The 26,101-nt window shown below is 40.4% G+C and overlaps 3 protein-coding genes across 3 annotated transcripts; 2 read left to right on the top strand and 1 right to left on the bottom strand.

The window, feature by feature from the left end:
* Positions 1 to 341: 341 nt before the first annotated feature.
* Positions 342 to 1,558, top strand: morn3 (MORN repeat containing 3; the record flags this gene model as incomplete). Its single annotated transcript, XM_079234961.1, has 5 exons — positions 342 to 486; positions 602 to 759; positions 854 to 1,013; positions 1,122 to 1,306; positions 1,451 to 1,558. 5 exons carry the CDS (start codon positions 342 to 344, stop codon positions 1,556 to 1,558), a joined length of 756 nt encoding a protein of 251 aa, XP_079091087.1.
* An 865-nt stretch (positions 1,559 to 2,423) lies between these two features.
* On the bottom strand, positions 2,424 to 3,579 carry orai1b (ORAI calcium release-activated calcium modulator 1b; the record flags this gene model as incomplete). The annotated part of the gene is made up of 2 exons (XM_079235298.1): positions 2,424 to 3,359; positions 3,466 to 3,579. The coding sequence occupies 2 exons, from the start codon at positions 3,577 to 3,579 to the stop codon at positions 2,802 to 2,804; spliced, it is 672 nt and encodes a 223-aa protein (XP_079091424.1). The 3' UTR covers positions 2,424 to 2,801.
* Positions 3,580 to 4,405: 826 nt separating this feature from the next.
* Positions 4,406 to 25,590, top strand: kdm2bb (lysine (K)-specific demethylase 2Bb; the record flags this gene model as incomplete). Its single annotated transcript, XM_079235674.1, has 22 exons — positions 4,406 to 4,450; positions 5,002 to 5,146; positions 5,317 to 5,395; positions 5,560 to 5,606; positions 6,565 to 6,743; positions 6,881 to 6,987; positions 7,162 to 7,194; positions 8,557 to 8,650; positions 8,862 to 9,015; positions 9,199 to 9,314; positions 10,233 to 10,359; positions 10,561 to 10,967; positions 11,080 to 11,166; positions 16,142 to 16,372; positions 17,534 to 17,677; positions 18,026 to 18,112; positions 18,235 to 18,561; positions 19,166 to 20,241; positions 20,336 to 20,499; positions 21,176 to 21,337; positions 22,312 to 22,530; positions 23,387 to 25,590. 22 exons carry the CDS (start codon positions 4,406 to 4,408, stop codon positions 23,566 to 23,568), a joined length of 4,212 nt encoding a protein of 1,403 aa, XP_079091800.1. The 3' UTR covers positions 23,569 to 25,590.
* Positions 25,591 to 26,101: the final 511 nt, after the last annotated feature.

Raw genomic sequence — 26,101 nt, 5'->3', positions numbered from 1 at the left:
TTATTCGATGACAACATGGAGTTTTTGTGAGTTTTAGTAAGTCATCCGCTTGGACACGTCCTAAGGTACAAGTACTTTGCTTTACATTAGAGTTGGATGTTGCCGGTGTTTGGCTAAGTCACACTGTAAAGTACCGTAAAGTACCGTTAACTAACGTAACTAACGTTAACTCAGCATCGCCTGCTATTTAACGAGCCTTAATTGGCCATGGTTGTTTTCATTTCATTCATTCTCAGCTTTGTTTTATCAAAACAATGTTGTTCTTAGTAAAACTTTTCATTCATGTGCTCCATTTTCCTCCACATAACATCGTATTCAGGCCATAGGGGTTTCACCCAGTTATGCCGTACATTAAAACCTCTCAGACAAGCCATCTATTGTCAACATTGTTGGAAACAAAGTCACAGAGATCTGGACTGCGGTGCGCAGTTTTCTCCGCCAGTGGAAATGAATACACTGGAGAGTGGCTGAAAGACAAGAAGCATGGTGAGATACTTTTTACACTTAACTACATATTTGTAAACACGTGTTTGTAAAGCATCAAGCATGACATACTTTGGCCATACTGTTGCTCAAAAGTTTGCTTATTCTTTTTTTCAAGGAAAGGGAACTCAGGTTTGGAAGAATTCCAGTGCCATTTATAATGGAGAATGGAAATTTGGAAAACGTGATGGATTCGCTACCTTCAGTGTGCTGCTTCCAGAAACAAAGGAGTATGCAAGGAGGCACTGCGGTGAATGGAAAAATGGAAAGAAGCATGTATGTATTTGATATGCTGTTATACTTGCACACTGTAACATATATATGTACACTCTGTGATATATTGCACATCATGTTCTATCTCATACTTTAGGGGTACGGGATGCACTACTACAAAAACTCATCTGTTTATGAGGGGGAGTGGAGTGAGGGCCAACGAAGCGGCTGGGGAAGGATGTACTACGAGAGTGGAGACATCTACGAGGGAGAGTGGCTGAAGGATAGGAATCATGGACAGGGCGCCATCCGGTTTGGTAAGTCCACTTTCCTTTCCACACACTTTTCAAAACTCTAAAATAGATTATAGTTTAGTGAGGCAACATGGTGGGTTTTAAAATGTGACTTTCCAACTTGTGTCCAAGCAAATGGAAATTGGTATGAAGGCAGCTGGCGAGATGACAAGAAGAACGGCAATGGAAAGTTCTACTATCTTGACAAAGGCCAGATTTATGAAGGCCTTTGGATGGATGGTGTGGCAAAGTGTGGGACCCTGTCAGATTTTGGGAGGAATGAAGCACCAACACCGACAAAGTATCCGATTCCACAGGTACATTTTCACTGTGGATACTTTTACAAGCGCTCTGTAACCACTTATGTGGCACAATCACATCATCATTTGATTTGACAAGGCACTTTACAATGCATTACTGTGGATTAAAATATGAACATCTTTTCTTTTCTTTTTTTCAAGCTACAACTGGTGGATATGCAGTTGGTTTTAAGTGAAGCCAAGGCAGACTACCTTGAGAGGATCAACAGCAAGTTCCCACTCTATAACACACTCACAGGGACAGAATAAAAAAGAAAGCAAATGGCATGATGGTATTCGGTTTGTTCAGTTTTGTCAAAAATATTTACAACCAAATGGTTTGTTCTTGTGTGTGGAGCAAAACAAAAACATCTATTGATATTTCAAATGAGTTAAAAAAAAAACAATAGTGATAGAAGTTAAGCTATTAATCCAGTTTAACACAGGTGATTAAATTCATTTTTGTGGAAAATACAAATGACACATCCACTCTATACACTGCACACGAACAATACCCTACCCTCTCATCACCACCCCAACCTGTACAACTTCATGAGACAAGATAGCACTTATCAACATCCCAGTATATACCTTAACCTTTCACTTATGACCTTATACCTCGTCCGATACACATTGGTAACTCAGTAATCAGTTTCTCTAAATTATTGAGAATAAAACCGCAGTTAAATGAAATTAGACCAGTTTAATTGGAAAGCAATCGTGGTGTTCTGTAAGAATGAATGATGAAAACAACAAGCTAATTCAGGATAAGTGAGACAAGTGGAGTGCTCAGTCTTTACAAAATGAAGCACCAGGGTGATAAACTGTGAAAACTGTTATGTATCAAGTCTACTCACAAACCCTTTATTCATTACTTACTAATAACACAATAGATCAAATAATTTAAAATAGTACATTTAAATTATTTTTGAAATTCTAAAACTTTGAATTCCACTTGATATAAAAGGTGTTTATTTCAACAGCCTCTGTGTGTGTCAGCAAATATACTATACAAATAATACTGCAGTTTATGCAGCTGTTGAATCAGTCTACACACAGCAAGTATTACAAAAACAATCAGTGGACAGTACAATAAATTATGTACACTGTGAATAAGGAGGAAAGAGTAAAATACTTGTGGTTCACAAAACACAATGTTTATATTAACAAATGCAGTGTTCACTGACAAATGGGTAAATAAATGCAGCAGGCAACAGACAGGATTTCAAGTTATTGTTAGATCTCTACCATAATGAAAGAGAAGCACCAAGCAACTATTACAATTAAATTTAGACTTTCCAATTTCGAGCCATGCATTACGGCAGATTTGTGAGTTCAGTCGATCAAACATGTTTTCTAAAAAATACATCTTTTTTCACGAAAGTAAATTCCACAACGAAGAGATGAGACATCTTCATACCTGTAAAAAAATTACAAGCCAACATTGGCTTCTGTCTTGTGGAAATACCAAGCAGTCAGAGTTCCACCATAGATGAACGTCCACCACACTTCACTACGGGAAATGTGAGCTTGGAGCCTGCAAGATGGAAGGATCCCCTCTGTTGTCCAGCTCGTTTTGTAGCCTGGTGAGGTTAGAGAGCTCCTCCAGCTCTTGAAACTGTCTATCGGTCTTGTGGCTGACCAAGGAGCGGTAGAAATGCACAGCAAAGACTATAAAGATTAAACCAAAGGGGACCATGATTGAAGTGGAAGTAATTGCAGCAGCCACACCAGCTGAAATTGTATTATTACTGCTGGACTTGGGCTTAACGGGCAAAAACTTGACCCAGCAGAGTAGAACCACCTCAGCTAGGAAGAGTAACGTACCAATGACAGTAGAAAAGGCCCATGCTAGTTCAATGTGTCGGTGCATTCGCTCATGTGGAGACTCCTTCACCGAGTTGAGGTTGTGGACATTGCTCACAGCCTCTATATTTGGCAAAATGCAGGTGCTGACCATCAGCGCGAACAGGTGGACGGCCACAAGCACAGTGGTGCAGGCGCTGAAGGCGATCAGGAGGGCAGGTGGGTATGGATAGCTGTTGTCCAGCTGCACTTCCACCATGGCCACCTGAAGGGAAGGGAACAGGAAATAACTTTACACACGTGACCACGCTATGTAATATGACTGATTAGTCCACAGAAGAGTGAGAGGGCGGTTTCAAGACAAATGTTACCATGGCAAATCCAGAAAGCAGAGCTGATGTCCGACTGGAAGCCTTCAGTTTAGCACGACTCAGGTACAGCTTCCTCCAGGACAGCGCCTGCAGCGAGTGCTCGTTCAAGCTCATGTTGCTCATGTTGCTCATCAGCAGCGTGACGTATTTACCTCGTTACTCTTGCGGAACACGACAGAAACACGCGGCCAACATGCCAACACTGTACACGTACAACGCCTTTCAACTCGCCAGCTGACGGAACTGCGGAAGATATTTTTATTTTACCCCCCCCCCGCCACCGGTCTTCAGCGTGTTGTTGCGCCGCCTGCACCACATTACCCATGAGCCAGCGCGCGCTGTGGCGAACATCCGCTCCTGAGTCAACTGTCGGCTGCATTTCCTCTGTTGTGAGATTACGAGTCAGCCCTATAGTAGTACTGATGTAATTAACACGGCCAGTGTGGAGCCAGTGTCAAAATACGTTGCGGTCAATTTGATCGGTTGAGCCGACTGTTACACCCGCCCACCTGACACAGTAACGTCCAACATATAGAAATATGAAGTATTACTATCAGAATGAATCAAAGTAGATAAATACATGTTTTTTTTTAATATAAACACAAGCTATTGTATCGCTTGATTTTCTTCAGCACGTCAGGCTGAACTGTTCAATAATAGTGGTTTAAATGTTACGCTTTTCCCTTTCGACCACTAACAACAGTGATTGATGCGATTTGATGACATGTTTCTTCTTTATAAAAAGCAGCTGAAAAGCAGTGAACTAACATGCCGTGACGTTGTCCAACAATGTTTTGGTTCCTGGCGGTGACGTAATACACAAAAACATGGTTCCCTTGTTTTGAACCTGAAACGCGTGCTAAGTGTTTTCCTCTAACTTCACTCCGCATGAAGATGCATTTCCGAAAGCGAGTGGCTGGGACACATTGACGAGATGACGATGGCCCAGGCCGTGGAAACGTGTGCGGAATCCGGACGCAGGCTGGTGTGTAGTTACCGTCTGTTAACGTTAGCTTGTGAAGCGACGCTGGCAGACAGCTAATTAGGGAGCTAAGCTAACGGCCGCAGCTGTAAACGGTGGGACGTTTGTCAAGTCGCGTAATAAAGATGCTCAAGTTTGAGGCCACGTAGAGAAACCTATGGCTCTCTCATTTAACACGGTGCGACTTATTGTGTATTTGTAGCAGTTCAGCGGACGATCAGATAAACCAACATATTGATCAGTGAAACCCTGCAAAACATTGTGGAATAATAACGTAGTATAACGTCCTGTCTTTCCCCAGGACAAGCCTCGTTTAATGTGTATTATGCTTGACGTCACGTTTAGGAAACACCTATACTATGCTCATAACGTTATACTAACCCATACTTAAAACAAATAAAATAAAAAATGACCCTTTACTCCAGTTTTAAAGTTAAGAATACAATACATGTCATATATCATCCATCATATTGTCTGTTTATGGGGGCGGAGGAGCCGCCATATGACAGAGAGAGTTAATTAACGGTAAATACATATTTCGTTTTTAATGGCAGCGCTCCATCTGCCGAAGGATGTACGACGAAAATGAGGATTTGTCCGATGTTGAAGAAATTACAAACATCCGAGGTTTCAGTGTGGAGGAAAAGCTTGTCAGTGACAGTTACAGCGCCACGTTTGTCCACTTCATGGAGGGTAAAGGTAAAGTAAAACACATACGTGTCATATGTAATTTTTTCCCTTTTGATTAGCTATTGTTACAGTTATTATAGTTTGTAATAAAATTGATGAGCAAGATGCATGTCTTTCCCACAATATATTTTCTCTTTCCTTTCCATGCCTTTGTCTATAACACACTCAATGTCTTGCAGACTTCTCTTATGAATACGTGCAAAGGGAGGCTCTCAGGACCCCACTGATTTTCAAAGAGAAAGATGGACTCGGTGTCAGGTGAGACAACATGTCTGTGAATTTGCCAGCTTACAGATAGTTCTTAAGAATAATAATTGACAGTGCTCATGATGCTGATTTAACCCACTTTAGATTTGTTCATGATTTTTACCGTTTGGTATAATACATGTGAACTGAGTGACATCAACTCCTATCTTTCATAGAATGCCTGATCCAGAATTCACAGTCAGTGAAATTAAAGGCTTAGTTGGTAAGTAGGATGCCACCACACACATACACACACGCACGCGCACACACACACACACACACACACACACACACACACACACACACACACACACACACACACACACACACACACACACACACACACACACACACAAACAAATGTGTGCAAGTATGTTTACTGATGTAGCCATTAGAGTGGTTGAAGAGAGTATCCCAGCTTCTAATTCAGAGAATAAGAACTGATGGGTAAGAATATAAGGCTGTTTTATATTTTGGGGAGATTGGCGATGATCTGAAGTGTCCTATGTCCCATGATCACATGTACTTTCACAGCATATGGTTCATATGCCGGATTCTGATGGATTCTGTAGTGTGGTTGGTATCAGCTAAATCATAAAGAACCACACTTTTGCTTAGTGAAATAATGTTTATACATTCAAAAAGCAGATTTTTGGTAAAATATTGCACCTAGTATGTATGCACCAAAACTATATGTATAGCCAAAAATAATCAGGCAAAAAGTAATAGTCACTGTATCTTCAAACGACATAAACAGTATATATTGTTATTGTTTCAATGGTATTATCTTTGATGTTGTAGACAACTTTTGTTGTTCTCCTTTTTAGGCTAGTATTTAATTAAGAAATCTTCATGTTTATCTATCTGTCTATTTGTATGCCGAAAACAAGTTGATCAGGAAATTTTCCAAATTTAATTTTCTTACACAGTTCAGTGCAGCTGAATGAAGTCAAAACAGGATTGGGGTGTAGTTGCTCCATCTAGTGGGCAAGATGGGGAAATACACGCGTTAGAAGGTTCTTGTTCATGGGTAAAACAATACACGTTGGCTCTGTATAAATGAAATAATAGCGTGCTAGATTATTCTCTGACAAGTTTACAGACAAGTGGTATGCATGCTAATGACATGGCTAATGTTATTAAGGTTAATGTCAACTTGTGTTTGTGGCTGTCGCTTGCAGGGAGTCGTCGGTCTGTGGATGTTATGGACGTGAGCACACAGAAGGGCTCTGAAATGAGCATGGCTCAGTTTGTCCGTTATTACGAGACACCAGAGGAAGAGCGGGACAAACTCTTCAATGTCATCAGCTTAGAGTTCAGCCACACTAAGCTGGAGAACCTCATCAAGCGGCCCACAGTGGTAATACAACATAACACACTCTGTACGATGACATAAAAGGTTTCCTGAAGGTCACAAATCTGGTTCCACATTAAAAGAAAGTCTGACGAACAACGCTGTGATTGATGTTACAAGTGCAGTTTTGCTCGCTCTCACAGGTCGATCAAGTCGACTGGGTGGACAACATGTGGCCTCCCGATCTGAAACACAGCCAAACAGAAGCCACCAATGTAATCTCAGACATGAAGTACCCTAAAGTGCAAAGGTATGATTTTCACAACAATCTCTCCCGAGCTGTATATCTGTGAAAGTCTATGAGTAAAAGTAAGGAAATGTGTAGATATAGAAAATACTTTGGGCGGAAATTGCTGCTCCCTTGCCGGTAAATACAGAATAACATTTTTCTCATAGTGTCTCATATATCACTCTATCGTTGTAGAGCGCTGCATACAGTCGGTGTTATCCATCTCATGTAAGTGCTCTTGATTGTTGCTAGGCAGCAGAGTTCTCCACAGTGGAGGATGGTTTTATAACAGCTGCAGTCTGACTGCACAGACGCCTCTCAGCCAATCAGCTTTCACAGCATTTGTACATAGTCAACACCAATTGTGTCTTTCCTTGTAACCCCAATTGCTCATATTTCCTCCCATCACTCAGAGTCCCTCTGCTGAGTTATATTTCATCTTTTTAAATATATATATATATAAATATTTGATAATGCTCATTGTAAGATGAATGCAAGTGAAAGGGGATTTGGTTGTACATCATAGAATAAATTAGAAGCATGTTTTACAGATACCCAGATACAAATCTTTTCCATTATTATTTCAGCCAATACCAACATTTCATTTCAGTGGCACTAGTCGTGGTTAGTTAAGCTGTTGTTATTCTGCTAAAGTGATGCTTGGTGATGGTGCAGACAGACATATTTGTATTACTAAACATTAATTGAAGAGACTTTTCGGCTCTTCGAAAAAGTGATAGCCATTTTCTTCCCAATTTTCTTCCCAATTGATCGATCACGAAAAACAGAAAATCATATTATTATTTGCGAATGAAAATAATGGTGATCTTCTCTCATGCAAGCAATGTAGGATTTCCCCCCCAAACTATGAATATATTCATATCAAATTATTCCCTCTCAATCATCACGGACATCTCAACCCCCCTGTCTGTATTTTTTCTCTGTTCTTTTTATTTTTTGTGTGTTCGGGACATTTCTTGGCATCAACCTCTAGAAACGTAGCGACCAGGTGCCTGGTAGTCAGCATGTCTCCAAGAGGAAGCTATGGAAATCGTGTCGTTGAAGGAGCAGAACTATTTGGCATAATGTTGCCACACTATTCAGGATCTTAACTGACTGACCTTGACGTTCGCTGTTAGATTTTTTAACTGTAGCCTAACTACAGATGAACTAGCTCACTATTGGTTTCAAGTATTGATCATATCATCTTTCTGTGGGATGCGCAACATAATACTGGATAGATTTCTTTAAAATGTCTTTTTTTTTTGTACACACCTTTTGGTTAGATTTTCGTCAGATAAACAGAGCTGCTCACATCTGGCTAATTTACTGAACCATTTATGTCTCGGAGTGCTACTCGTTCCTCAATTATTTTCCAGAGGAGGAGAGCTGTCCCATTGTGATCAATTTTCTATGCTGTAGTGCTCTTGTTATTTCTAGTGCTGTTTTAGCTGCTGTTTTCAGCAAAAACACAGCTGAGTTAGCCGCTGCCATCTAATTGGCTGAGCTGTGTTTTCCTTTTAAGGACTTGTACATCCTGGCAATCTACAAAATTATTCTTTTGAATTTTGTTGTTGTCTCCTTTTACAGGTATTGTTTGATGAGTGTGAAGGGCTGCTACACAGACTTCCACATCGATTTTGGCGGAACCTCTGTTTGGTATCACGTATTCAAGGGACTGAAAGTAAGTTCATTCTCGTCTCTTATCTGCTTTTTTGTGCAGCAAATCGTCATTTATATGGTTTAGTTTCAGTGAATGTTAAGGGGAGAAATTAGGAAAATGTATGTCTGGTAATACAAAGTGTTTCTAACAGTTTCAGAGTTGATATTTCACCGAACCTGGCACCGGCTGTACAGTATAAGCTCTAAATAAAAACCCCTCTGCTTCTCCTCAGGTGTTTTGGCTCGTGCCTCCAACCCCTCACAACCTTGCCCTTTATGAGGACTGGGTCCTGACAGGCAAGCAGAGTGATATCTTCCTGGGAGACCGAGCTGATGGATGCCAGCGAGTGGAGCTTGAGCAAGGATTCACGTTCTTCATCCCATCTGGTGTGTTGGCATGGTTGTTTTAAAGTAGCCAGCAGGAAAAGATTAGCTGCCTCTTCGATGAACAGTAATGGCGGGCATTACCTGACTATTATACGATGTATTCCTCAACGATGTGAATTTGTATGAATCCTCTGTATGTTCAGTATCTCTTTTGTGTTTGTCTTGTACTTTTTTGTAATTAAGGTTGGATTCACGCTGTCTACACTCCAGAGGACACGCTGGTATTTGGAGGCAATATTCTGCACAGCTTCAACATTCCTATGCAGCTTACCATCCATGAGATAGAGAATAGGACGAAGGTAAGAGCCTTGCGGGATTCTCCACTGTGTGTGGCTCAACTGTGGCCTGCTCTGCAATACGTTAAGATAAATGACAAATCAATCTCCCGGAGAACCAGGGCAAGGCGAAGAGTTCACCCGAGAGAGACAGGAGAATGAGAGATGTGAGGGCGGAGACATTGATTTGCCTGAGATTGAAAGAGAAGTAAGGGATAAAAATTGAAGGGCAAAATATTTGGGAGTGGCAACAAATATATATGTTTCAGTCAGGAAGATGTGTCGCAGCCCAAAAGCAATATTTATCTGTGTGTTGTACAATATTTGTAGCTCGATAATAAAAGGGGCATGGAGGGATGTGAATGTAATGGATTATACATCAAAGAAAGGTGCATTTCTTTCAACGTGAATATCTATAATAGTTGTTTGGAAAGTTGTTATACTGAGGAAAGCAATTTCACTTCATGTGTAGATTCTGAATTTTATTTGTTATTTTTTTAAAAAGTAATCAGTGGTGTTCTTCCTACACCAACATCCATATTCTGAAACTCTATGGCCATATAAAAAAAGTGTTTCTAATAGGTTTTAAAGCTGTATTATTGCAAAAAATAATAATCGCATTACATATAACTTAGGCCAGCCTGTGGGATTGCAGTTTGTCCCTAAAGACCTGAGCATGAAGTGATAGAGCACAACATATTGTGATTGAGTACTAATCTCTTTACGCTGCTGTTGCTGCCACTGATCCGTGTTCTGTCTGAAGTCTCTGTCATGCTCATGCACACATGTGAAAACACAGACAGCACTCTGGTTAAGCGTAGACATGGGCAAGATTACACAACATTTAAGAAATCAGGTTACTACAAAAAGCCAACAATAGTTGTGCATGTTAATGTTAAGTGTTTTTCATGGTCACACTGATGTTTTTTTTTCTGTCTTCAGGTTCATTCCAAGTTCCGGTTCCCCTTTTACTTTGAGATATGCTGGTATGTCCTGGAGAGATACCTGCACTGTCTTACCAAACGCTCCTACTTTTCTCAGGAGATCCGCAAAGAGCCTGCACTAATGGGTGAGTGAAATTAAGTAATGCAGCTGCTCATCCCTATTGGAGGGGTGCACTGTGGGTTACTGTTCTTGCAATTCAGTACAATGTGGATCATAGGAGTCATTCTTTGCTATTTCACCCATTCCATTCATCCAATAAAGAAAAATACAATGTGGAAATAAGTCATTTGACGCAACAATTTCTCTCTCATTTTGTCACTTTTAGACGATGAGACCAAGGCAAACACAGAGAGCCCCTCCTCCGACTCAAGGAGTCAGGACATGAACGAGGACTCATGTGAGACTCAAGTCAGGGATGGCCAGAGTGAAAAACCAGAGAAAGCTGCCCAGGATGGACCCTGCTCTCCTGACAACCGGAGGGGCCAGCACCTCAAAGCTGTTTTATCTGTTGACTCTGAGGACAGCTGTAATCCCGGCTCCACCTCTCTGGACTTCCCTCAAACCCCCTCTGACTCTCCAGCCTCGGAGTCTCCGAGTAAATGGATGCACCTGACCGAGTTTGAACTGAGTGGACTTAGGACGCTGGTTGAGAAGCTGGAGTCGCTCCCTGAAAATAAGAAGTGTGTTCCAGAGGGGATAGAGAACCCACAAGCCCTGCTGGAAGACATGAAGGTAAGAAACACAAAAGATGACACAGTACACAGTCATTTTCACATTATATGCCAATTCAATAGACACGGCAAAGACCTCTTATACTTTTTGTGTGTTCCCTGTGGCTTTCTAGGTTGTCTTAAAAGAACATGCTGATGACGACCCCAAATTAGCGATCACTGGAGTTCCTGTTGTTTACTGGCCAAAGAAAAGTATAAAGGTAAGAATACAGAGCCTGGTTTGATCCCAGGCACCTGTCACTTGACTCGTGGTGCATAACATTTCTGAACTTTTGACCTGAAAGGCTAACTTTCATTGCACTGTCTACAACCTTTTTACCTTTATAATTGCATATCGAGATGGCAGGAGTACAGTTTATGTTTTAAAGGAGTTAACATGATATAGCCACAGCCCACTGATGACTGATGGTTAGTGACAGAACAAAACCAGTAACGGTATAAAACAATAATGTAATGTCATACTATTAAAAATCAACTGACAATATGATCTTGCTTTATATTATATAGATATATATATATATATCTATATAAAAATAGAAAAAAAACATATTTTTCAGACTAGATACACAACATTTCACTGCATACACAGAAACAGGTGCCTACACAGAAATTAAAAAAAGTAAATTGTCAGTCATATATATTCAGTCAGTGCGGATGCTCATTACTTATTACTTAAGTACTACTAATGCATGTGCCTTTTGGCCATCAGTGTGCTGAACAAAAAATGGCCTCAGACAAAGTTCATGTGAAATTTATATATTGTCTTATATAAGAATTGACTTGACTAGCTGTGAATACTTGCCAGTCTGAAGTGTGTTGAATGTCTATTTGATTTATCTTTTGACTTCATTGTCTCTTGAGCGGAGCATGAGGCCGTAAGAAAATCAAAATCAAGGCTTCTACATTTATTGGCTAAATCTAAAAAGAAAAATAATTACCTCCTTCATTTCCCCCAGGGGAAAAAAGTGTTCATTTTCAACATGTAGAACCAACATTTAACTGTGGTGAAAAATACAGTATGTGTGAAGGAATGTTAGCCAAAATTAACTAAAATATGAATAAAGTATGTTTGCATGTTCCACATTGATAACTCTATTTTTCATATTGTATATATTCTTCACACTTTCTATAAATAATGAATGATTGTCCATATAGCTGCATGGAGTGTGCCTCAACAGGAGGTGGGTGGGATGTGTTGTATCTGAATGTATGGAGGCGATTTTCTCTGGGTTTTAAGGACCCTCTGGATCACCCCCACCCGTCCCTCCAGAGGCCAGCTGCTGGTAGTGGGGCCTCTTTGTGTTTGCCTTTTGTAATGAGATGCCATCTGGCTCTATTGGCTGTGTGGAGCCTTCGCTCCTCTCCCTGTGATACCCATCATGAATATGACAACGCCGTCTCTGCATTTCGTCTCCTCATTGGATAGAGGCAGACACCCCCAGTACATATTCTGATGCACAGTAGCCTCCCATTGGCCCCGCGCTTCTAAACACCCCTCCTGTTTTCCTGGGAGTGGACCCATATTAATGAGGCAGGCTTGTCTGTGTTTCCTACATCTGCTTGTGGTATTGTGGAGCTTTAGAGTAGGAGGGAGGGCTGTAGGCCAGACAGCAGTAGCAGGAGTAGAAGAAGGAGGAGACTGCAGCCATGTCAGTTTGCTGTAAGCTGGACGATGCGTGAAAACCAGCCATGGCCATGTCGCTGAGCGCTGATGATGAGGACTACGATTCAGACTCTGAGCAGGTTAGCACACAAAACCTCTGCAGGCAGGCATAGTGAGGCCACCAGAGGAATGCTTGTGCCAGACAGAGCAGTGTGTAGCATCTCAGGGCAGCGAGGAAATGGAGCTTCCTGGAGAGAAATGCATTCATTCAGTTTATGTGCTTGGGCTTTGGTTTTTGCCCTTTTGTTTTTCTGATTGGTTTGCTGTTTGTGTGTTTGAGTGTGTGTGTGTGTGTGTGTGTGTGTGTATGTGTGTGTGTGTGTGTGTGTGTGTGTGTGTGTGTGTGTGTGTGTGTGCGTGTGTATGCTTGTGTGTTTTTGTCAGTTCAAACCAGAAATAGGAGAAGGCTGTGTTTATATAGCTCAGAGCCTCAGGGCTGCTATTGGTTGTTTCAAAGCAGAGGAATGGAAATTCATGTAGATGCAGAGGATTAATCTTTCATGGTTTGGTTGTAACGAGATACAAATATAAGAATGTGTGTGAAACCAAAAAAAGGTTACGTGTTCATTAGAAAGCAGTTATTATGAAAGGCATTGTAATTATTGTTCGGTGTAAATGGCTGAGAGACATTTGCTTACACAACAAGAAATGTGGAAAGTTAATTTGAATATCTGCTCTACTTAACTCTGAACCACACCCCCTCACATTCATTCTTTGACCGCATTTGGATTGGAAAAACATTGACTGCAGAAGTCCATTTGGCTCTTTTTTATTTTTTACAAATAATACAACATATTTTCTGTTCTGTTTGTTCCAGTCATGTAAGTGTACCTGTTCTTGGTGTCACAATTATCATGTAATTCGGCTCATGGCTAAGATGTAATATATGTTGAAGAACAAGTTTAGAGCAAGTTTAGATTTTAGGGAGTGTAGCACAAAAGCATCCAGCACCAGTCTGAACAACTTTATACTTAATTTAATACCAGCTATATCTCCAAAGCGTGCTCTGCATACTCTCTGCAGTGTTTCTACTGATCGACACAGTTGCTGTTGTTCAGTCAACCATCCTCAGCTTCTGAGTAACTATACTCTCCAGAGGTTTTACTCAAGTTGGTGTGTAACACTTGTTCCACTTTCCTTTTGTCATATGTAAAATCTGGGCTAAACACAACATACTGTGTACTAGAGAAATCAAATGTTTTTGTCTTTGTTTTTCAAATATAGCATCAACTTTACAACATGCAAAGAGCCTCTAAAGCTACAAGAAAATAAACCCTTCAAGAACTTGTGAACACATTATTTTTGCAAATACATTTTTCCCACATATATTCCCAGTGGTATAAAAAAGAAGCAATAATAAATTAAGAAATGTCATAAAAAATAGGACAGTGTTCACGGCTTTCAAAAGCACAGTGTTGTGTGTATCTGATTTTGAATTTCTTCAGCTTTTGATAAAACCATATGTCCTGTTGTTTCTGCAATCTGTGCTTGGTATGCACTGTCTTCCATGTGTGTTTAAGGTGATGTTAAGTATATCCACAGTCATTGATTTCCACTGTTCTCCACAGTAGCTTCAGAGGCTCTAAGCCAGTGTCAATGAGCATTACAATCTGCTTCTCATCATGTTTCCCGGCTGAATGAGCTTCGAAGAGCCAGTGAATTACTCGTTGGTTACTTGTACTGTCCTTGCACTGAGGAAACGTGTATATTATGTGCAGTGAAGAGGTGTGTATACTACAGCTACTAATGCTACGCTGAAAAATAAAAACACTTCAACCTGAGACAGAAAGTAGTTACTAAGAGTGATAATCAATTTATTTCTTTGTTAATTTTATTCTGAACATCAGACGATCTGCTTTGGAGATCACTCACATAGTGGATGGGGAGATTAAGGGGACAATATGGACAGCTTTCTGAAGTATCTTTTCCTTTGCCTCTTACATGCAGTTGCAGCTTAGGTTTCAGGTGTAATCAGACATGTTATTCAATGTGATCTGACATGAGCAGCTTGGTTGCCACATGTTTGTAAGAAGTGGCAAATTACAGATCATGGTGTGTGTCTTTTCCTTGGATATTTGGTCTCATACCAGTGTTCTTCTGAAGCAGACCTCCTGCCTGTAATCCCCTTGAGTACCCCAGCACAGTCCGGTGCAGACTGCACAAGCCCTACCCCCCCAATATCTCACTCTAATCCTGTTAGGTAAACACATATCTGACTGCCTATGTCAGGCTATTTCATGGCTACTGTTAGAATAAATTATCGTAATGTGCCTAATATTGAGCTTTCTTTCCCTTTCTGTTACAGAGTGTCATTACAGTTCTTATTGGTTACAAGTCAGTGTGTCATAGACTGTTCTGTTAGGGAATGGGACGTGGCTGTTGCTATGCTGACTCCAGGAGAATCTGCACTGCCGATGTAACTAAAGAAATCTGATCTTCATTTCCAAGAGCTGCAGTCTTTTGCACTCCTTCTCCTTGTTTATTTCATCTCACACATTACTACATATTTTCTCACACGGCACGGTTGGCAGTTCTTTGACATGTGGTTTTCACGGTAAGAATATGTTGTTGCGGTCGGGCTCTGAGCCTGAGGAGGAGCAGAATGAATAATACTAGAACAATAATGATGGAGATCAAAAGCATCTCATCTACATTACCCAGTTTTATCAAATAGAGCACATTTAATGTGTACCGCTGTAAATCAGTCGATGCCCTCCTAACGCAGAATAATGGCTTCATGTGTGATATGTAGCTGTAAGTGCAGCTTTTCTTTGAAGTAGAAACATGCAAGCAAGTGAAGTGCTAAATTTGGAAGATGGCCCCAGGGACATTCTTAATTTGTTTGTTTTTCTCCTGTGTTTTAACAGCCATGGATGGAAAAAAAACAACAAACATCATCAAATTTGTGTTTGTTGATTTGTATATATTAATATATGGATGTGTTTGTGTTAGGATATATTGACCCAGGGTTACAAAGAGCAAAGAAAGGATAAGGGATTACTGCCTACATCCTCCATAACACTGGCCCCTGCTCAATTGAATAGAATATGTACATGATTGTAAATGCTTATTATTGAGCCAAAGCACCATTATTAATTGAAATGCAATGCGATTCAGTACTTTCGATCACACAAATCTGATATTTTGGTTTAAAAACAATATTGAATTGTCAAAATGTTTGTTTATGATTTAGTACCTAGAGAAATAATGTTTCTAAAGCATCTGCAGGCTTCTTTGTGAAAGATAATATTGATGCTTGCTGCTTTTGACACATTACATTCTACACATTTTCTTCACAGTATTGTGTGAATGCACTTATATTTGACATATTCGACTACTTAACTATATTTAAGTAGCATACATTGTAGCATCATATTGTCGCTAAATATTTGTTGAATAATATATCTATCTTTAACGCAACAAACTCATTTATCTGACCTTTTAGATACCTGTATGTATGTGTTGCCTTATAAGTTTAGGTTCACAACACTGTATCCTCTTTATCCTTTTAGCCCCGGCCTCCCAACCGGCCGAAACCTAAGATGGCAGCTTCTCCTGCATCAGCAGTCAAGCTGTCAGCTGGTCGGGGAACATCTGGAGCCAGGAGGAGAAGGACGCGCTGTCGGAAGTGTGAAGCATGCCTGCGCACAGAGTGTGGAGAGTGCCACTTCTGTAAAGACATGAAGAAGTTTGGTGGGCCGGGCCGCATGAAGCAGTCCTGCATCATGAGGCAGTGCATTGCAGTAAGTTCACTGTTCATAATGTTCTCCGCTACAGCCAGCAGGTGACCTGATTGGCTTAGCTTAGCATAAAGACTGAAAACAAGGCTCTCAAAAGGTTAAAACCAGTAACTCAAAAGCTTGCTGATTAACACGTCCAACTGCTATTTGGCTCTAGCTACATATTCAGCGTGCAGACATGTGAGTAGTATCACTTTTCTAAACTAATTTCTTCAAATCTCAAACCTCTTGAATTTCTTCATCTCAAATCTTCTTTGCTTTCCTTTAATTTTGAATACTTGGTTTTGGGTGTGTCCATGTGGTTGTGAAGTTGCTAGGGCAGCACAGGGTGATTACTAGGGTGTTTCAGATGGTTGCTATCGTAGTAACACATGCAATATAAGTAAGTATGTACAGCAGCTGTAGCAGGAGTCACAGCAGACCAAGGAGAGAGACAAAGACTGCCTTTGCATGTTTCAGCACCATGGACAAAGACATGCAGAGAGATTGGTTTGATTGTTTCTGCATCATTTACAGGCAATGAGAAAGATTCAGTTTGAATGAATGACCACAATAAACGAGAGCGTGAGAGAGACTTGGCATCTGTCCCAATATCCCACACTTGCAGTCTGAAGCTCTTTAGCTACTGTGTCCCACTTTTAAGATGATATGTCAATATGCTCAACCCACTCTTGACGTACACTTAATAATATTGTGTAACTCTAAGAACACGCCAGCAACCAGCTTGTTTGCTAAATCAACAAATAATTAGCAGGTTGTTAAGTTCATGACATTGAATTCACTGAATAAAATGAAATGCAAATAAAACAAAACGTTGAATATAAATGGTGGTGGCAGACTATGAAATACTAGACTTTCAGAAAGAAAGAGCAACAGTGACAGGCAATTCAAGACATCGTCAACAACAAAACATGTCTTACTCAACCGTATAAATTGGCTCAATATACTGTTTAATCCACAGTTAACATGTACACAAAGCATCGCAGAAAGCTAACTCACTTGAGTGTAGCGTGTAATTGAACCTTAAATTAATGGAAACGTTGTGAGTGACAGTGTGAGTTAAACAGTCCGTCAAGCACAATTGTGGCCAAAAGCAATTGTTCCTAAAAAGGATATTAGTTTGATACAGCAGCCTCATCTTCAAGCCTCTGTTTTTGTCTGCAGCCTGTCCTGCCACACACAGCAGTGTGTCTCGTCTGTGGAGAGGCAGGGAAAGAGGACACAGTGGAGGATGAGGAGGAGAAGTTTAACCTTATGCTCATGGAGTGCTCCATCTGCAATGAGATTGTTCATCCTAACTGTCTTAAGGTAAATTAGTCAACATCAGTACGTATTGAATGTCGTCCGACAAAGTGACGAATCAGGTGGAGGTGGTGCTGATATAGATGTTAATGCTGAATGAAGCAAATGCAGCCAAACGCACAAGTTGCAGTCGGGATTTTACAGCTTATTGATGGTCAAGTTCAAATTCAGATTTGGTGAACCCAAACCACAACATCTGTCAACTAGAAATTTGTGTTAGAGTAATCAGATGTTGCGTTTATTAATGATAGCTTAATTGTTGCATGTTTTGTATCGAATAAATGTGTTTGGGGTAGAAAAGTCAGGCAGAGAAGTCTCTGTAAGTCATGATCTGTATGTCCTCCTCTTGTTTAGGTGAAAGATTCAAACGGAGTAGTCAATGATGAATTGCCAAACTGCTGGGAGTGCCCAAAGTGCAATCATGCTGGGAAAACAGGAAAAGTAAGTATCTGTATGTGTCTGAATCATGAAATGATTGAGTCAAAAGTTAAGTCTGTCTCAGAAACTCAGAACCAGAGAAATACAGTTGTGCTCTCTGTTTTTCTAACCTTTTGGCCTCAAAGCAAAAAAGGGGGCCAGGATTTAAGTACGCGTCAAACCTTCCTGGTTCTCTGCTGAAAGAACCACGGCTAAACCGGGATTCAAAAGAGGAGCCGGACCCACCGATGTTGGCCACAGCAACTGTCACTGCTTTGACAACCACGTCTGCTGTGAAGAGAAAGGCAGAGCGGGAGGAAATCCCGAAGAGGAAAGAGGAAGAGCCTCCAAAGAAACGTCCACCCTTGCTGTCTCTGGATGGTACGCTGCGACCAAGGCTAGAGGACAACCCACTGAGGAAAAAAAGGAAGCTCTTTGACACCCATGATGAACCTGTAATTGTGAAAAAGAAGGTAAGACCGTCATCTCATCAGTTATACTGAATGAGAGTCCTACATAGCAATAATAATGACCTTGGACCTTGGAAACAGGAGTTGACAAAATAATTTCACTGCAAGGTCCATTCAGCGGTTCATTCTTTTTGTGGCTTTACACTTTACTTTAATTGTTCAGAAAAACAGAAAATGTGCATCTTTAATTCCTTGGCAGCTGGATCAACTCAATTTGCAGAAGATGTTTTTTGCAAAGCTTTCTAACACAGTGTCATGCTGTGTTTAATTTGCAAAGAAAGAACAATAATGTCACAAAGTGAAGTTTATTGTGACTATTACAAAAGGGGGAGATAAAGAAGATCAGAGAACAAAATTAATAAACAACTATATTAAAATCTGCACAAAAGGGCCACAAAAAGATTAGTTGTTTGTTTTGGGTGGTTGTATTTTTAATTGTCAATGTCAAACTGTTATAATATATATAGTATAATAATATATATATATATATATATAATTTGGAGCTCAATTTTCTTGAGAATTGAACATTCAGTGAACTGAAATATGCAAAAACTATCCTTAAATTCTGCTTTAAAAACACAATTATTTGTCTTATATTCTTTCTTAGAAGAAGCTTTCAAAACTTGAGGATCCTTTGGCTCCGAAGCTGTTGCGGCAAATCAAGACAGAAAATGATCACGGCGACGAAGACGATGACCAGGAGGATCAGGAAGAAGATGGATTTTCTTTGGACAGGATTAATTTCAAGGGGAAACATGAATATGATGACGAGGACCAATCAGAAGACAAGGAGGTAGGGGAAGAAGAGACAGTGAAAAAAGAGAGAGACAGCAGTGCAGAAGACAAAGCCAAGGTCCTGCTAAGTCCACTGCTAAGAACATCTACAGCCAGACAGAGCGAACAATCCATTAACTCTCCCAGAGCTGGACCGAGCAGTGAATCAGGAGAAGCACAGGAGAGGAACTCTGCTCAGTTAAAGGCTCGCCATCAGCGTCGCCGCCTCCCCAACAAAGAGCTGAGCAAAGAGTTCAACCAGGAGATTCAGAAGACAGAAGACTGCCTCTCCAACCAAAACCACGGCTCAGTGAAGACGGAGGACGGTTCAGCCAATCACAATCGACGACCGCTGAAGAATGAGGACTCCGTGACCAATCAGATCCGTAAACCACTAAAAGCAGAGGACTCCACCACTAATCAGAGCCGCAGGGCCCTTAAAACGGAGGACGGTTCGGCCAATCACAACAGACGCTCCCTGAAGACGGAGGACGGCCTGACCAATCAGAACCACAGGCCTGTAAAAACGGAGCCCGAGAACGAAGTAGAGGACCAAAAGCCTCGATGGCCCCTTATAAACGGCAGCAGCGACCTGGGCGACTGGCTGCGACGCAGCGGGAGGGAGGTGAATGAGACGCCGCGCGGTTACTCGCCACTGGGCTGGAACCGAGGCACACAGATCACACCCATTTGCCCCCGCCCACTCCCCTGCCGGTCACCGCCAAAATGCATCCAAATGGAGCGTCATGTGATCCGGCCCCCTCCCATCAGTCCTCCGCCTGACAGACTCACATTGACCGACGGCGAGGCACACGTGATGCGAAGAGAGACGTGGATGACAGTGTTCAGTCACTTGACTCACAGAGATCTTTGTGTGTGCATGCGTGTCTGCAGGACCTGGAACAGATGGTGAGTACAACGTGTGCTGCGCAGTTGAAAACACGTCCTCCACACTTCATTAGAGAACATCCGTCTGTAAGATAACGGCCCCGTGTCTCACCAGGTGCTGCGACAAGAGGCTTTGGAAGCACGTCAATCTGAACCGATGTAAGTCCATCACTCCTCTCATGCTGAGCGGCATCATCCGGAGACAGCCGGTAGCTCTGGACCTCAGCTGGACCAACATCTCCAAAAAACAACTCAGCTGGCTCATCAACAGACTGCCAGGTAACAACATTCAACCAGCACAGCACAACACTGTGTTTGTCTTTTTATGAATGGCAATAAGGCACATGTTTACGTGTAACTGAGGGTTTTATTAAAGGAAAATTCTAGAAAAAGAAACAAAGTTTAACTTGTTGACTGTAGGTAGGAAGACTCACCTTACATTGGTATCTGTTAGAACCATGTGACTTCCTCTTCAACCTTTTTACCTCGGTGAAGACTACAACACTTTTTGTACTAAGGACAGTCAAATAACCGTTTCAAGTTTTGAATATTTTTTTGTAGTTTTTAATGAGTTACAATTCTCATATGACCTCGTATGGATCCTCAACATGGATAATTGTGTCTCCAGAGACTCCGTGAATTCAGACGGTTTTCTTTGTTGCTTCTAAATGTCTTTGCTGGATCAGTCAGCTAATTAGATGAGAATACTCACTGCTTCTGTGTTGGTTTATTTTGTGGCCACAGATTAACGAAAACTCTGGAGACGTAAAAACTGAAAAATAGGGCACATTTCTTCAACAGACTGAATGAGAGTCTGCAGTATTTTTGGCTTGCTGTGATGCTGCTTGTGGCCACAAAGAACATATTTTCTATCATGTACAGAAGATCAGTGAATTGTATCTTGATGTAGAAGATGTCTGACATGAGGCTCTGTATGTTCCCGCTCTTTCTGCAGGTCTGCGTGTGCTGCTGTTGTCGGGATGCTCCTGGGTGGCGGTCTCTGCTCTTTGCACCTCCAGCTGTCCTCTTCTGCGAACTCTGGATGTCCAGTGGGTTGAGGGACTGAAAGATGCCCAAATGAGGGACCTGCTGTCGCCTCCTACAGATAACAGGCCAGGTATTGACCTGCAAATCACACACACTGTCTGAAGAGCCTGAAGCTCTAGTGGCTGAATGAGTGAGCCATTATTCCTATTACTCCTATTACCATAGGAAGTCACTAGTATTATTTGGAATAAGAAATTAATGCGAGGAGTGGATATTGCATGCATAACTTATATATACTAAAATGTACAAAAGAAAAGGTTGCAAATATGTAGTTTAATTTAAGAAACAGATAAATAATTTCTTCAAGCGCTGGGCAGCAGTGTTTGTGACTATTTTCACTATTTCACACATTTTGCCCTAGTGATTATAGCAGGAAGGTGTATAAGGGATTGAAGTCGAGATTTAATTGGGGGAAAATAATTCTGGTCATATTGTGCAAATATTTAACAATATATGCAAAGAAAATTACAAACAAATTATTTCTTTCTATTTTTATATCAAAATCCAATCATGTTTTTTTCCTTTAAAACAAAATATGGCGTGTGCTTAAATTAGCTCGTACCAACCCGTTTCAAGCAATAATATCATGAATCAACCTGCAACTTTTAGCAACAGGGGAGGTTTCTGCGGAGCGACAGTCGATCCGTATCACGCATCAAATGTGAAGGATTTTAATTAAATCCCTCCTGTAACTAAACCGCTCAAATATTCCGTTTCTCCGTTTCACACACCAAACGTTACAGACGCTGAAAACCTTCTAACTTCCCTTTTACTGGGACTTAAACAAACAAATAAACTACGATGCAAATGTTTAATCCTAATGAAGGAACATGTCACTCAGTGCACCGTTGTGGATCATTCATGTGTTTTCCACAGTTTTTAAACAACAAGAGAGGTCACTGGCACAAAGGAATAAACCGCATCTAGCTTCAGAAACAAGCCACACATACAACACGATACTTGTCTCAAACGCCTGTCTTCTTGCACAAAGCTCATTAATATGGTCAGAAATATTCACATGTTTATCTGGTTACAACTCTTTAGGTCAGTTGGACAACAGGAGTAAACTGCGTAATGTGGAGGACCTGCGGCTGGCGGGCCTGGACATCACAGACACGTCTCTGCGCCTCCTCATACGTTACATGCCCTCGCTGTCCAAGCTGGACCTCAGCTACTGCAACCACGTCACGGACCAGTCCGTCAACATCCTGACTGCTGCAGGGACGACCACCAGAGACTCGCTCACTGACATCAACCTGTCAGGTAGGAGCCTGTCTTTGTTGGCTGTTCGTCTGCCTGCATTTGACTTGCTCCCCCGAAGGGCTAAATCCTGAACTTCCAATGAATGTATACATCAATTCCATAGACGTAAAGAAAGTATTTGACCTTCTAGTTTAGTTACTTTATTGGTGTTATTTTATGTCCTTCCAGGCAGTGACAGTTTTTTCGGCCGTCACAGGTTGAAAATCAACTTGGTGAAACCTGAACTTTGGACGGATGTGCAATTCAGCACAGTGAATATTTTGTCATATCATTGTTAAAAAGTTGCCAACTGAGAATAATTTAAAAATCTTCTGATACTAAAAGTTCTGTCTGGAAGGTACAATATGAAAATAAATGTAAACACCTCTATTTTTATGAGGGAAAGTGGGCCAGTTTATTAGAGCACACCTCATTTAAACTAATGCAGTCATCCTGCAATAAACCAAACCTTCATAATTTTAAGGTTTATTTTTTGTATAAACTATTTTAGAGAGGTTGTAGTTTTGTTCAGAGGCATGGCAATTATTCACAAATTGTGAAATACATTTATATATAATTATAATCCGTGTATTGCAGGTGCACGGCTGCTAAAAATAACCACATCTTATACTTGAAAAACATAAAATGTGAAGAGCATTGAATCAAAGGGCTATTATGAAAACTACTGAAAGGCAAAATGCAATTTGGCCGTCTGGCTCCTCGTGTATCCTGAAACACTGCCCACCATAATGAGGATTTCACATCCCAGAATATCATAGCGGCTTGATTAATCCATGCGTGTCATAGCTTATGTCAGTGTAGGTGACGCGCTAAGCATCATTTGTTCTTTTTCTCCTAACCCCATTTCTCCCTGCAGTCTGTAACAGGGTCACAGACCAGTCGCTGACCTATTTCAAGCGCTGTGGAAGCATATGTCACATCGACCTGCGATACTGCAAACAGGTGAGCAAGGAAGGATGTGACCGGTTCATTGCAGAAATGTCCGTCAGCGTGCAGTTTGAACTGATAGAAGAGAAGCTGCTGCAAAAGATCAGCTAAGAGCACGGAAGACTGTGTGACATTCACAAGCGGTAAAACTACTGTCCACACGGAGGCAGCAGATGACCGCCTGCTTCACTCACGTCTGCGGACACGAGGACGCGTCCGCCTCCGTCGATCTGATGTCAGGGGAAGCTGTGCTGCTCAGCCAGAATGTAAAAATGGAAATCTTGTCCTGTGATGGCAATATTGCAAAAAAAAAATGTTGTTGTTGTTTGCACTTGTTTATAAGTTATTTATTTCTTTACATATTGATTGTTTATGTATTGTATCATGACTATCTTTTGGTGTTCATAGATTATTTTTTCTTCCAATGCAAAGTTTATTGCATTAGAGTAATATTTTTGTATCAGAAAGTGTTTCATACATTTATGTGCAGTATTGACTGCACCACTGTACAGTATCATACCATTGGAATTGATAATCAATCGGCATTACTGTTAAGCTCTTAATTGTTGAGAGGCAAAGGTCTAATGATGTGTTGCCAAACTGTAGAATGGTAGCTTCTGTTTGTGCGTGTTTTTATATTTTATTGTATGTTTCAGTGCCCTGTTTCTGTTTGGACAAAGGTACTGTATATTTTGTTTTACATACGATACAATTTGCACTGATACAGTAAATATGAATACATGAATGTATTCACGCATACACTTTACAGTTGACAGTCTATAAAGCTCTTTTTTCCAAGACTAAAATGTTCCGCTAATTCTACTAACAGCTTCTAGTTAACTGGGTTATATTAAGACATAGCTGCGTACAAACGTCTTTGCCAGTCTCCATCACTCTTTAGTATTATTGGTGCTTTATGGAAGGATACGTTTTAGCTCTGCATGCAGCAAAGACACATGTTTACACTACAGTCAATAGATTTAGTAACTGAAACAATATAATCATCTGTTTACTCCTGTCAGCTGAACTCCACATGATACAAAAAATAGACTCAGTGCTGAATCATGCAAGAAATAAAGAAGCAACAATTAACAGAATAAGATATGACATTTGCTCAAGTCTTTTAGATGAGGCAGTTTTATCCTGTGACATGTTTAACTCAATCAAACAGGCCAAGAGGCTAAAATATATATATATTTCAAAATTATCATGACCCCAGAAATGTGATTTATAGTAAAAGAGAAGTATAGTATTTATTGTTTCCAAAGACAGAGATGAATGTATTTTATTTAAAAGATATAAAGACTGTATCAGTAAACTAATCTGGTAAATCCATGTCAATCTCCAGACATCAGCTTCTCACTACAAGGTTAAGGAAGTCTGTAATAAAAATCAAATACACCGTTTTTAGCGGAGTATGAAATAGGATCATAACCCTGCATGTCACTGAGCCTCTGCCATTTGAAGAAGCTGCAAAAGAAACCATCTTTCCTGAAAGATTTGTGCAAGTGTAACAGTGATTTTGTTTGTTCTTTTTTTCTAAGTCAGAGATTCCACTGAAATATACATTTGTTAACACTGGTTATTTTCTTTAAAATAATTTCTTTTAAGTCATTAGCATTTTCATTGTATTGTTTCTTACACATTTATTCATCATGCTAAGATTCAGAGTTATATACAAATTGCTAATTTTGCTATTGGAACTTGTCTAACAAATGTCGCACTCAACAGTTAAATTATTTGATAGTTAAACTTTTTTAAAGATAAAGTCTTTTTGACTATCACTTGGTACAGTTCAGTGAGTTTACATTTCCATTTTATTAGTTTGTTTTTTATGAAAACAAAATGTCTTCATGAAATATTTTAGTACATTACTGTAAATGTAATTATGTATGTAATGTACATTATGTACATGTAAAGCCTCGAGGAAAAGTTAAGTCAACCTTTGAGATATTAAATTCATTTTAAATACTGAGCTATGTGTGAGTTAGTATTATACATTGCTGTTATCAGATGAGTGTTATCATTTATATGTGAAAATCAACCATATGCCAACCTGTAAAGTTGGCTGTAAGAGAACAAAATCAAGCCGATTACAAAAAGAAGAGCAGGGTTTTACTTTCTTTTTTTGTAGTACTGCATTTTATTGAATCTAATAAATCGTTTTTTCTCTTGTTTACCAAAATAAAAAGGTTCAACATTCCAAAATATAAAGATCCAGGATTATGAGTGCTCATGATAACCTCCTACTCTGGGTCATACTGTAGCTGCCCAATGAATGACATCTTTGAGAAGCAGCAGCCTCCACAAACAGACGTACAGAGTTACAGTGTTCGTTACAGTGCTTGGTGTCAGTGTCGGGTTTGGATCTGAAGCAGGCGGCGACAAAATGTGCTAGAAAGCGAGACCATGACTGACGCAACTTTAATGGTGAGAGAGTGACGTGATCAGAGGACTGGGGAACTCGCCTGACCAAAATCAGCAGAGATACATTCTGAAAAAACGGTATAGTTTATCTTCTTATAATTTTAAATCATGTCGCCTCCCAAGTAAATGGAAAAATATACATTTAATGACTTATAAGTAAACAACAATATAAGCTATCTATGCGATTCACTTAACAGCAATTCAGCTTCTTTTTTTC

The sequence above is a fragment of the Taurulus bubalis genome (genome assembly GCF_910589615.1).
Source record: "Taurulus bubalis genome assembly, chromosome: 19".
Lineage (NCBI taxonomy): Eukaryota > Metazoa > Chordata > Actinopteri > Perciformes > Cottidae > Taurulus > Taurulus bubalis.
The sequence above is the reverse complement of the archived record's forward strand: the minus strand, read 5'-3'. Positions and strand labels throughout refer to the sequence as shown.